At 43.7% G+C, this 13,388-nt stretch overlaps 1 protein-coding gene and 1 long non-coding RNA gene across 4 annotated transcripts in view; one reads left to right on the top strand and one right to left on the bottom strand.

Moving 5' to 3' along the window:
- Nucleotides 1-10,748, bottom strand: part of DCLK3 (doublecortin like kinase 3) — a 33,608-nt gene extending 22,860 nt beyond the window's left edge. For 2 of the 3 annotated variants that reach the window (XM_080383278.1, XM_080383279.1), the window contains exon 1: nucleotides 9,819-10,681. In XM_080383278.1, coding sequence (XP_080239404.1) covers nucleotides 9,819-9,888 — 70 coding nt within the window. In that variant the 5' untranslated portion in view covers nucleotides 9,889-10,681. The other variant, XM_080383280.1, reaches the window with a different exon arrangement.
- Nucleotides 1-13,388, top strand: part of LOC308062230 — a 337,663-nt gene that overhangs the window by 80,160 nt on the left and 244,115 nt on the right. The window lies entirely within an intron of this gene.

Raw genomic sequence — 13,388 nt, 5'->3', positions numbered from 1 at the left:
ATTTCTTCTAAATGTTAATATGGATGGATGCATGCATCTGTCTTTTTTTATCCATATACACATCTATCTATATATGCTCATGTATCACCAAGTATCAATATACAGGATGATGCAAAAGATTAAGGAAGCAGAAAATTGTAGAGGAGGCAGAATTGTACTCCAATCAATCCATCTATATCTTAATCCAATTAATCAATCTATATCTTAAGGAATTGCTTGGCCACACCCCTTACAACGGCAGAGTAACAGGGTTTGCCAGAGGTCAACCTATTCTTGCAATTAAAAATGTGCTGCTGCCATTTGTCCTTCAAAACTTATCCCTTCCTTTAACCAGTCTATAAGGTTTTGTTCATTAATTAAAATATTGCCATTCATCTTGCATCCTCTCTTGGCTCTCCTCCTTGAGCTCAGAGTTTCAGTAATTAACTGAATAGTTTACCCAGCAGCTAATTCTGCTATCAAGTCACAGGTTGCAGTGAAATTAATTTTTTACAAGGAGTATTACAACACAATTTAAAACAGAAGGCAACACTGAAATAGGATCTAGTTATGGCATTTCTTCCTGTGAATAAGATGGTGTTATTTAAACCCTGCAATTTCTTCAGAGGGCCTTGGATCAATAGGAAAGTCTCCACTTACAAAAGCAATGGTGAAAATTCACTGAAACATTAGCAGCATTCTTCATGCAAGCGAAGTTGCACGTGACAGAAACTATGTATCTGGTAGTCTTTTTGATATATTGGTCCCAACACAGGATAAACAAAACACTGTTTCAAATGGGAAGAGAAAGAACTGCACTAAAAATGTCCAGTTTTTCCCTTACGCCCTAGCAATGCCTGCTGAGGGCATGCAAAACAAAGACCATAGGGGAAAAAAATTAAGCTTAATTGGAACCCAAACCATTTAATTCGTGTCAAAGTATCAAGTATCTTAAGAGTACTTGAGGGTGAACAATGCCTCTGGCCTCTAACTCGGAGCAGCCAAGCATGTAGTGCACACGGGTTACCGGTGTGCATCAGCAGCTGGCTCGGGGATGGAGCTGAGCCCTCCGGAGGCAGGCCATCTTGATCTCCTCTTCTTGTAAATGATTAAATGTTGCAACTTTCACGGCTAGCGCACACCATTAGTGCCCAAGACTGAGGTAGCTGCACGACAAGTCTCAATGTACTAAATTAGTTACACGGAAACAAAATATGATCACGGGCATCCTTTTACACCAAGTAAATTTTACATGAGCATTATTTACAGCCCTACTGTTGGAAACACTGCTGGTGACTTTTTCTCTCAAGAGCCACAGCTGTAGCACCCTCTCTTTCCTTCCCTCCCGCTCATCCTTGCCTCCTTGCCGCGCTTTACAGGATTTCAGTGCAGAGATTTTGAGTCAGGACTGGTGATGATTTCAGCAACAACAAAAAGGTAGTCACACTCTGTCAGTTTTGTCCAGATAAAATCCTCAGTAGAAAAAGAAACTCACATTTCACAAGGAATGGATCGAGACAGTGTCAAACGTGGCAGGACAGTCCCTGCTAGTTCCAGCCTGAGCAAGCTCCGAAGGCTCACACAGCTCAGAGGTGAACCTTGAAAACCCCAGCGTGATTCAAGCCAAGTCTGAAAAATGTTTTTTTCCCCCATAACAGCTACTTTAGAAACTGCTAGAGGAGACTCAAGCACCAGAACTGAGAAGACAGCTTGTCTCTGTCCTCTTGGCAATCCCACGGTGCTCCTCTGTGTAGGAGCTGTTTGATTCGGCCAAGAGCAGACAGAGCAGGTCACAAAGGAAAGGAACCTCTGGGAACGGGGCATTCAGAGGTATTGTACAAGCTATTTTGGTGGGAGGTCAGTGTCTGGCTGCTTTCAAAAACCCCATCAGCTATCAGGCCAAGACAGTAATGTTACTACGAAAAGTGGAAGTTGAGCAGTTGAATCCAAAGTTTGGGACTGTAGTAAAGGTGGCTGGGCTTCTCACACGGAGATGGAGAGTCAATAAGGAAAACCCAGAAGACTGGAAATGGCCCGTCAGAAGGGAGACTGGAAGAAAACATGGAGCATGGGGACTTTGGCACCAAAGAAAACTAAGACTATAGACAAACATGTACGGAGACAGACAAACAGGACTAGGGAGAAAGGGTCACTGTCCCCCCATGCGTTCTGGAAGACAACTGGCCCAGAAAAGAGACAGGATTAGAAGTTTCTTATAAAACAGGGTACGGCAAAAGGATTAAAAACAGTAGTTGGTTGGGGAAACTCCAAGGAGACACAATGCAGTATGAGCTGGGAGAGGGAGCTGGAACTTGCAGGGAGAGAAGATGAAGGGTGGGAGTAGGAGAGGGAACTGAAAGGGTCATTACTTTTCTGGTATCACTGTCCAGAAGCCAGCCAGCATGTAGCAGGGCCAGACACTGAAACTGAAAAAGGAAACCTAGTGAAGAACTGGACTGGAAGGATATGAGAAACAAAGTTATAAAAGGAACTGTGACAGACTGCAGGGAATGGAGCAAATAGGGCCACAGTTAGAGTCAGTTCCTATGAACTCTGATATTGGCTGATAGCAATTTCTATGAACTTTGCTGACACAGTGGAAGCTGACAGAGACTGTAATAAGGAAGCAGTAAAACGTGAAGGTGAGAATAATAAGAGTGGGTCAGGAAGTCAGGCTGGATGCTGAACTTCAGCAAAAGGACAGGATTGGGAGCCAACAACAGAACTGTCCTCACATGATCTGCTCCTTTCAGCTCTTCATAAAGAACATCTACCTGCTTTTGCTGTCACTTACCATATTAGTTCGCCTTGACTTTTCTTTTTTAAAAACCAGGAAAACCTACATGCACACAAACAGGTGACTACATGAAGAGAGCATTAGCAAGGTCACCATTAAGACAGGACAAAATCAAGACTTCAGTATAACTTGAATTCACTTCCTCCTTGCATACAAAATAGTTTAGAAGTGCCTCCAGTTTTTCCTATGTCTGCTCCAGGGTACAGTGGATCCTTTTTTACAGATAAACTGGAATCAGGATGGTGCCTTGTGAATAGTGAAAGAATACAGGAAGAATCGTTTCTCTGCGTAAGGCAGTGAGTGCACAACCCCGAAGAACTGAATTTTCTCTCAGCCAATTCCATAGAGTTTAAAGGCAATCAATTTAATCTAGATTTCTCGGAGGGGATTACGTTCTGGTGGCCAAAACAATATCCTGAGACCTGATCTGCAAACCTGCTCAGTGCTCAAGCTGCAAGAAAATATAGTGGAAAAGGTACTTCAGACACAAGGTAAGATAACACAACACATAGATAACACTAAATTGTCCCAAAATTTAGGACCTGGGCATCTCAAGCTGCATTCTTCCCCAAAGTAAAGTACTTTTGACTGGTTTTTGCACCTTGACTCCCACTGAATGCAGTCCATGCCATCTCTTTACAGGCATCACAGCGATGCTAATCTATGTTTGTTGCTGTAGCAATAACCATGACAGAGAAGCCCACAAGTTAATAAGCCTGTATTAACAGCAGGGTTCAAAAAGCATGCAGTGAAAGGCACAAACAGCCAGGGTAAACAGTAAGTAGATGCTCATTAAGTAAGCTTTGCCCATCATATGGACTGATGGAGCCAGAGACCCTGGGGGGGGAAGCAGCATCTGATAGTGTAATTAATGTTTATATCTTAATGCACAGGAACATGGGTTGGGGGGATAGCACTGCTAATCAATAGTCATAAAGGCTTGACTTTGTAACCTGAAAAATGTTACATTATAAGTACCTGGCCTTGTAGAAGTTGTGTTTTTTTTAATACATTGAACAAATCTTACATGTTCAGAACATATTTGATGGTAAGGCAGTTATAAAAGACACTATGCAATAAAATATTACTGTAAATAATAAGGTATTAGAACCATGGTTTACTAAACCAAATAAAATATGCACAATCTAAGTGTTTTTAGAAGATTGAAGTGTACTTTATCCAATTACATAAAAAAAAATAACTCATCATGATATTTGCACAAATTCTTATCTTCATTAGCCACTGGTGCATAAGGAAAACAAAACCATGTTCAATATTACAAATACCATTTATTACCTGGAATCTTTCAGGAACAGTTTTTAAAAAAAGGGAATCAGTTTGATTTCTATGTTATTTCTGCTACCCTAATGGACATCTTCAGTCATACTCATGTCGGGACATCCATGTCTGATTTGCACTAGTGTAATGGAGATCAGTTGCTGACCCAGTCTAACCCAATTTGCAGAAAATTAAAAATCACTCAGCAGCTCAGGCAGCACCCTTAAATTCACCAAAGAAAAACTAATTCAGGCTCATTGACAAAAAAAAAAAAAGAAAAAAAACCCAACAACAGAATAGCATCTGTATCTCATAAATATAAAGTTTTAGCCCCTAAAAAATCGTACAAAATTAGTATGTTGGGATTCCAAGTTCATTATCTTTCACAATTTCACATGAAGCATGCTTAAATTCACATGTAATATTATTTTTCCTTTAACTGCCATCCCTGCAAACTCAGCTATGTGTCAAGTTGAGTTCCTTCTGTTCCACACGTCACTAACAGAACTACAGTTTCTCCTCGCCAGATATGTCTGGTCCCATTAAGTGAGTGCCAAAGTGTCAGCTGTGAGGAAAGAAAATGTCCTTAATGGCTCCTCTGAGAGTACAAGAGTATGGGAGATGCACACCTTTGGACCTACTCCCTGCCCTCATAAGGGCAGGCAAGATGACTTCAAAACTTTGCATCATACACCATATCTTCAACATATCTGCTTTTTCTTTTAAGAATAAAAACTTTTTATTTTAAGAATAAGCATCCATTATGTCATACAAACTGGAAAGTAGAGATCTCCAAATCTTTCAGTCCCATAAACACCATTCTTACAGAGGAAAGGGACTCTACTCCCGTCTCCCTGCCCATTTCTCTCACTCCCTTTTCACTGCCAGTTTTGGAACATAGACCTCTGAGTTTTTGGGAAATGCTAGACGGTAAAGACTACCAGAGCAGCCAAAAAGCACGCAAATGCTGCAGCAAAGGAGTTCCTAAGATGGGCAGGGCTGTCTGGAGGGACACCCTTGGTGGAAAACCTTGCAGCTGGCTGGACTTCAGCAGGGAGCGGGAGACTGAGCAATGGCAACATTGGATCTCTCACTATGGCTAGACAGGCTCTAGATTTTTCCATTCTGAAAATGGATGGTGCCTCTGTGTCTCCCCCAGCCCCACTGCGCGTGCCACCCCGCAGTGAAATGCATGTAGGAGGCTCAGCATGCAGCAACACATGACCGTATTTACTGTTTGAGAACCATGAGAGATAGATGACATTTAGCAGCCACCTTTCCTTCTTTCTCCTCAAAGAAGATAAACTCAAGGGGTTCCTTGCCTTATTTGGTTTTTTCTCCTCCTTCCCCTTTCTCCTTTGCTAATGTTGAGCGCTCTTTTGCAGCTTTCCCTGGCCCTCCCCAGCCCAGCTCCCTGCAGGATGGAGCAGCAGGGTCCAGACAGCTGCAGGACAGCCTGGCTTGCTCTCTCAGTGTTACACTCCCTTTCCAACCTGGCAACAGTGGTTGCCCAAAAATTACCTTCCCAGGTGTTCACTTCCTTCTCCTGCAGGCTCACAGTCACCCCACTGTACAGTTTAAGATTTTCTAAATCAAGCCATTTGTAATTAAAAAATAAAATATTTACAGCAAACACAGATGGCTATTGCCATGTGTTAGTGTTAAACTGCACTGAATCACCCCAGAGCAGCAGATGAAAGTAAAAGATTTCATGTAGTCTGTTAATGAGTCACAAGTACCATGATTTTTACTTTTTTTTTTTTTTTTTAGAGCAGAACCCCACTTTTATTATCTTCTTTCTGACATTTTAAGGGTAGCAAATCAAAAAGCAAGCATAAAGCCCTTTAAAGAAGTATACAGATGCATACTCTGTAAAGACTAAGTGAAACGTAAGACTGCACGTGAAATGAATCAGTGCCTTTGGAGGTGTGAGGATCAGTTTAAGTTGTTATCCTGCATAAAACCAAAAAAAGAATATTATGAAACTACTCATTTACTTCATTTCTTTCAAAGATGACAGGCAGTGTGTTTTACTGGGAACAGCCATGGCTGCTTTCTGCAGTTTGACAGCTTTAGGGTCTGCCCCAGTAACCAAAAGAAGTGAGGTCTGCAGTGCAAGGACCTTCCATCAAGAATGTTTCAGGAGAGGGACAGAACCGACAGAGGGAAACAAAAACATCTTACACAACTGTGATATTTGCCAGGATCCATCTGGCAAAGCCCTTCATGTGTTTCTCAAGGCTCACTGTACAGGGAGTTTCACTTTCATGTTGATGCTTCTGACTCCTGAACTACCATATATTTCAAATTAATTATTCAGTTTCACCACAAAGTAAGCTTTCACTGCTTTTTAATCCTACTAGCCAACGTTGCCTCAGTCAAAGGAGCAGGATTTTGTTTCTTCTTGTGGGAGATTTTATTTGCATAGCTTCCTAAATCTCAACTTGATGACTAATCAGTTGCAACTGAGCAAACCCAGTGAAAATAAAGAGAGTTTGCAGAGGTGTCACTGTGGGTTTGATTAGGCTTCCAGATACTTTATTACCAATAATCTTATTGTATAACTAAAGGAAAGACCCAGCCAGAGCCTGATTCTCTATCTGGTTTGCAAAAGGGTTGATTACCTCAAAGTTTTCTTTGGAACTTAGTACGTTTAAGAGAGGTTAACTTGCATATCAATGTAGAATTTCCAACCTCATTATCACAGAACCACTTTTCAGCAGAGGCTCATCTATTACAAAGTCATCAATGCAAAATAAAATGGGCTTCTCAGGGAAAACTCTAAGCAAACTAGACCTAAGAGCATGATGACAAGCAGAAAGATCAGGATTTTCACACCACCAGACATTTGTCAGCATTTCCATTAGCTACATTACTTGGGACGACAAGAAAACTAAAAAGTTGGAGTACATACACAGGCTAGCAATACTGATTGAGTGGGAGGTGGTGTTTTCAGAATGATTACTGAGTGCTTCTTCTAAGAATATGACATAAATAATTGTTTTGCATTCCTACAATAATTAGACTGAGTAAACTATACTAGCAACAGAGGGAAGATGGTAGATGTGTCAGACTTTCATTTGCAGTGAAGGCAAACTACTGCTAGGCAAGATAAACAATTTGCAAGCATTACCAAAACTCCAATTTATATTAGAACCTATCGAAGTAGTAGCTCCACCTTCTTTTTTCATTGTTTCCAGTATGTGGTGAATATTCCAAAAGGGACAGACCCCATACCCTGAAAATGAGAAAAACTTGGAAAATAGTATATGGTTAAGAAGTGTTACATTCACCTCTTTAAACTACTACATTTTCAGCTCTGATCCAAGTTGCACCGAAGCCAATTAAAAGATTCACATTATCTTCAGTGAGATCTGGATCAGATCTGAGTCTGCTAAAGTCACCATAATGTTTTGGTGCTAATTATATTTATAAGAAAGTCTATATAATGCTGATTTCAAATGCCGTTGAACGTTCAGAAATCACCAGGTCAAAGGAAAAGACAAAAAGCAGTGACAGGAACCAACTCAATTAGCCCTAGAGCTGTTGGAAGAGACAGGAGGACCATCGGCTTCCCCAATTTCTACAAAACTATAGATGTTTCTGCAGAAAACAAACTAAGCTAAGTAATCTTAGAAATGGGGAAATGAATCCCACACAACTTCCCTTAGTCACCACATGCTGAAAGTCCTGCAGATGCCAAAATTGTGAAGCTCCGCAGAACAAGACTAGAAAAAGCAGCAGTGCAGACAGATACAAAGCATATAGTGACACCACCAGATAAAGATACATTCCAAACTCAAGTTACCATGCCCAAGGTAATTAACTTGAGTATTAAAAAAAAACACAATAAAGACAAGGTAACTTTAGCACAGCTCAAATTCAGAGGCTTGAACAGCTGCCAATATCTTGAATTAAAACCAAGTTATCTTTGCTGACAGTTTAAGTCCAATTAACTAATTCAGGTTAATGAATCACAGATGGAGATTTACCAAGAAGCTAGCTCTTAGCTGATGTGTTCTAACATCCCACAAAAATTTTCATGGAAAGAGTCATGCCATTTCAGGGAGATCCATGCCCATTACACTATAAGAAAGAAACTCTGCAGGATCAGTTTTATCCAGACAGCCACAGGATGGCTTCCTGAAATATAAAATGCAGCCACCTCTTGAGAAAACCACGACAGAGTTGCTGTAATAACAACACTTCTACTACATAAAGTTGCAGTAATAGGTTTTGTAAGCTTGGTTTCACTTGCTGACTGTTTTGGGACTCTGCCGGTTTTCAACATTTCTAAGAGTCACAACTGCCTTCAGACCATACAAAAAATACAAGAAGCGTCAAAAGGAAAAAGGGACGGGGGGCTAAAGCAAAAGGAGACAAGGGGGTGGGAAGGCAGATTTGCATGCAAACATGCATATAACGTACATTTTCATTTCTACATAAAGCTAGTAGCAAAACCATGCAGGATGAACAATCAGGTTTGGTGCTGAACTCTTAGATTATCCCCCTCCCTAAACACAGGCTGCAATCTAAACACTCAGAGGAAGAAGCCAGAATATTACTAGGGGTTGGTCGGTTTGTTTGTTTAAAAGGAAACCTATTCAGTGCAGCAAAAGTTTCAGTTTATGAGGTTCTGTCCAAAACGTGAAAATTGTTCCATTAGCTCATATCAGTGTCCCATCCAGTCCTGCTAACATTGTGTACTGAATGTTCCCTGAGGAAGGCAGAAGATAACGCTGCACAGTGAAAAGTTATGGAACAGTTTTCCTATAAATATCTGTTCTGTAATTCAATAGGAGAAAACTTAACCAATATAACTACAGAAGTCAGGGGATACAAGGGCACAACCGGCATTCTTCCCCAGAGGTTTGGCTACCGCATGTCAGAGCATCCCCGCCTGACACAAACAGCCTTTGCCACCCTTTGTGCCTGCACCTGTAATCCACTTAGCTCCACCTGCAGGGAAAATTCACCACCCTTAACTACGCTTTAACACACAGCTGTGCAACAGCTTAAAATCTTTCCATGGCCCCCTGAGCAGCCCACGAGCACTCGCTCCACACAAAGCGGGCTCACACCGTCTATGGAGAGTGCAAGTTACTTGTAATCTTCAATCTTTTTATTGCAGTATAGCCGACACTGTGCGTGCCTTTCAAAGCAGTAACACAGTGACCTCACGCTCAGGGCTTCGAGGCTTGCTGCTGTACCTCGGCCGGCTGCTGGGGTGGTCTCCCGGCCTGGGAAAGAAGCACAGACCGCCCGGCCCCCCCGGCACCCTGCGGGAAGCCACAGGGACTGGCTCTCCACCTGGTAGCAGCCTTTCGCTCCGCTTCCCAAGGGCTGGGCCACTGCGTTAGTTTCCGCTACGAGGGAAGGGGCTGGGGAAGGGGAGCTTCGCTTTAGTCAAAATTACAAGTAATTGAAGGAGCACGGTGGAATGACCGCTCCAAATTCACACCTTCGGAGACCTCCTTTTTTTAAAAGCCTTCCCTCCTTCCCAAAGCCCTCGCCTCAACCCCACCGCCGAGCGGGAATCGCCCCTTCCCTCTCGAGCCCCCGCTTCAAGCCCCAACGCCAGCGAAAGCTCCCCCAGCTCGCCGCGACCCCACAGGCGCGCAAGGACCCGCGGGGGAAGTTTGGCCGCCGCCTCGCGCCCTCCGCAGCCCGCCCCGATCCCCCCAGCGTGACCCGCCGCAAGGCGCGCTGCCGGGCCGGGGGCCGGCGCTGTGCCCCGGGAGGGCCGGGGGAAGGGGGCACTCACCCGCGCAGTGGCCGTAGGGGCAGCAGGAGCCCGCCGCGGGCTGGAGCGGGGGCGGCGCGGCGGCCGGCATGGCTCAGCTCGGCAGGGCGGCTCGGCTGGGCCGGAGCTGGGGCCGGGGGCTGCCCGCTCCGCACCGCGCTCCGCCGCACGCCGGGTCCCTCCGCGCCGCCTCCCGGCTGCCGGGGCAGTGAGAGGGAGGGGAGCCGGCGGGGAGGCGGCGCCGCGTAACGGTCACACCAGCGGTCACACCTCCGCACCCCTCCCCGGCGCAGGCGGGAGCGGAGCGGGGAGCGGTCCGCCCTCCGGGCACCCCCGCGGGACGGCGCCGAGCCGCCGCCATCCCCTCGGGCGGGCCCGCCCGCTCTCGTCCCGCTCTCGTCCCGCTTCCCGCCTTTCCCCGGGCCCCCGCGCCACCAGCTGCCGGCTGAGGCGTCGTGTGCTCGGCCCCTGCCACCCAGACGTCCCCGTGTTCCCCTCACCCGGACGCCCACCCGCCCCGCACGGGGGTTTGCACCGTGGTGGGGCTCCACGCACCCCGGTGCCGTGCCCGGGCTGGTGGGACACGAGGCGCAGCCGTGCGGGCACCCACACTTGTGTCACAGCCCTCGAGCACCATGTAGGCTGGGCTTGGGTTAAAAAGGCCAAGCGCTAAGGGACCTAAATGGAGCGTATGTTGGACGCATGGACAACTGGCTGCCCGACGTCTTTACCATAAAGTGTGAGAAGGAGCGAGGAGTTAATTTCATCTGCCCGTGGGGATGCTGGCTACACATCTGGCACACACGGTCACAGGGGCATGTTCAAAAGATATGCGGGAGTGCAGTGACGAGGCACAAAACTGATACAAGGATGGTATAAAAAGAAGTTGGACCACTTACCATACTGAGAGGGAGATGCAATTTGGTAACAGCACATTCATACCTTTGCAGGGGCAAATACCAGGAATTAAAAGGCCCTTTAATCTTGTAGAGGAAATGACCAGTCAACACCTGGAAGCTGAAGTCGGACAAGTTCAAATTAGAAATGTTATCAAGGGGAGCGAGTAATCATTGGCACAAGTTACGGAGGGAAGCTGTGGTTTATTCTCTGGAAATCTCCAAATAAAACAAGATGACTGTGTGGAAAACATACTGCATCCAAAGAGAAGCAGTTAGACTTGGTGCAGTTGTAACTGTGGTCCAGGGATATCTAGCAGGTCAGGCTAAAAGACTTAGTGTTCCATCATTCTGCCCTTAAACGGTATGAACAGGGCAAAGCAGAAGATGCTAAACATATCCCCTATACTCTGATTTCTGTCACGTACTGGAAGTCTTATCCAGCTGCCCTGTTTAACTTGTCCTCCTGATTTTACTTCCAGAGTATTTAATCATTTTTGAGTCAACACAGACTAAACCAAACACCTTTGAAAAAGTAGATCTTGATCAATATTTATCCTGAAATGTAACTCACTGTGCTCTTTGAATGTAAAGACATGGATAGAAAGCTCAAATATCTTTGACACAGAGCATTTCTATTTTGCTAGACTATCTGGTGAATGAAACCATCTAAAATAAAAGCATAGACAAAAGCTGTCATGTAAACTAGTCAAACCCCAGGTTGTCAAAACCTGCAACACATTATAATACCAAGTTAGCAAGTTGCTGTCTAAAAATTTAGCATCATTTCACTTTCATTTGAAATCTCCCAGCTTGTTTAAAATCTCAAAAACTCTCAAAGTCTTTTTATATTTTTTTTAAATTTTGCCCTTTGTCTAGAGCTTGTTAATCCTACAGTCATCATTATTTGTTTGCCACAAGTATCAAGGTTATTTTCAAGTAATATGCCTGGAGGAGCATAGTTAGAGTGTTGTTTTTCAGTCATTTTTCACACATGCAGCTTGTGTGGCGTAACAGGTTATCTCTTCTACCCCACACAATGCCCATGTGAAATCCTGGCTTCACTACAGTCAATGGGAGGTGTCTTCTGCTATTCCCCATCTTTCACATGGTTCTTTAAACAATACTACAACTAATCTCTGCAGTTCTTGTCATCGCAATGGCTTAAGAATGTCTTAAGAATTCAGGGACTGTATTTGGCTCTGAAACTCCTCTGTCGGGTTTTTCCACATTACCGTGCATGACCTTTTCTAGCTGTAAAACGGGGATAATGACAGCAGTTGAAGGGATTTGCTGTCTATAGATGCAAAATCCTTAGAAGAGCTAAGTATCAGTCCTAATTATCTGGTATTACTCCCTGCCATTTGTTTCTGAAATAAGAACGTAACATGATACAGAAGTCAACACTAAATTGGTAGTACTCGCATCTCTCATCATAGAATGAAAAACAGATGAAGACTGAATACTGACTTCTGAAGACATGTCGTTCCTAACTTGCCTCTGGAAATTTGGCACCCTTCTTCAATAGTCAGTGCAGCTGATTTCCCTTTAATCCATCATTTAACCAGCCGTTGATTTCAATCATCCCATTTCTCTACTAAACCATCTGCAACTTCCTTAGTGTTTATTAGTAAGCACAAACAAGAACCACAAGATTTGCTTCTCAATAATAGCCTTTTAACCTGTAAGGGTGCTTAATTTCACAGACTGAAATTGCAGGCTAATGACTAATTAGCTGGAAGTTGTCAAATATACGTCTCTCTGTGTGTTGCACACCCAGGCCATAGATAGTACCTACGTATGCCTATGGCTGACCACAGGCGTGTTGGTACACCCTTGGAAATGGATGTTCAGTCTCTTTTAGGAAGAAATCCTGCTTTATTTTGACCTTGTCCTAAAGTCAATGATTTCATTTTGCCTTAAAAATCACCTGTTCTTTCTCTCCCTTTTCCCCTCCCATGAGACCCAGGATTCTGCTGCACCTGTTCTGGTTCAAGGGCTGTACTTAAATTAAAGGGAACCTGTAAAACAGAAGATCTTACCAATTCCCTTGAAGAATTATTCTCTCTAGATGATCATGCTCAGAGATTGCATTTTGCATGTTTCTCACCACATTCCTAAGAAAATACCATTAAAATAAAATCCACACTTTTTCATGGTGGAACTATAAATTTGTACCTCAGATATGATCATCCCTTCCAATATCACAATGTATTGTTTTGAAAATGACAAATCACCTGTACACACTTACCACATCAGGTGAGGAAAAAGCAGCAAGAGCAGAGGAAAACTAAATATATTTCTTTGCCTCTGTTTTACGTAAGTTGAAAGACATTAAAATTGCCTGTTGACAAGAAAAAAACAGCTACTTTAAGCTTAATCAGTTTATTCACCAAGTCTGATGAGAGCTGTCTTCTTGAATGTCTAGAAATCTAATCTAGAATATTGAAGAAATCAACATAAAAGTAGCAGTTTCATGGTGTGGTTTCAACAACAAAAATGTTATCTTGTCATTGGTATCTGAAAGTCATTCATATGCAGTGGTTTTCCTTGAGTAATCCTTGAGGAGGCAAACTAGGTTTGACGTCTCAAAGCATAGCGCTTTATAATGTAATCTGTCCTTAGTCTGTAAAGAAAAGTGTGCATATCCTTTTCGGATGAACCTGAATACCCCTCATCGCTGGGATATTCCAAA

Source organism: Falco punctatus, assembly GCF_963210335.1.
Source record: "Falco punctatus genome assembly, chromosome: 4".
Classification (NCBI taxonomy): Eukaryota; Metazoa; Chordata; class Aves; order Falconiformes; family Falconidae; genus Falco; species Falco punctatus.
Note: the sequence above shows the minus strand (reverse complement) of the source record. Positions and strands in the feature narration are given on the sequence as shown.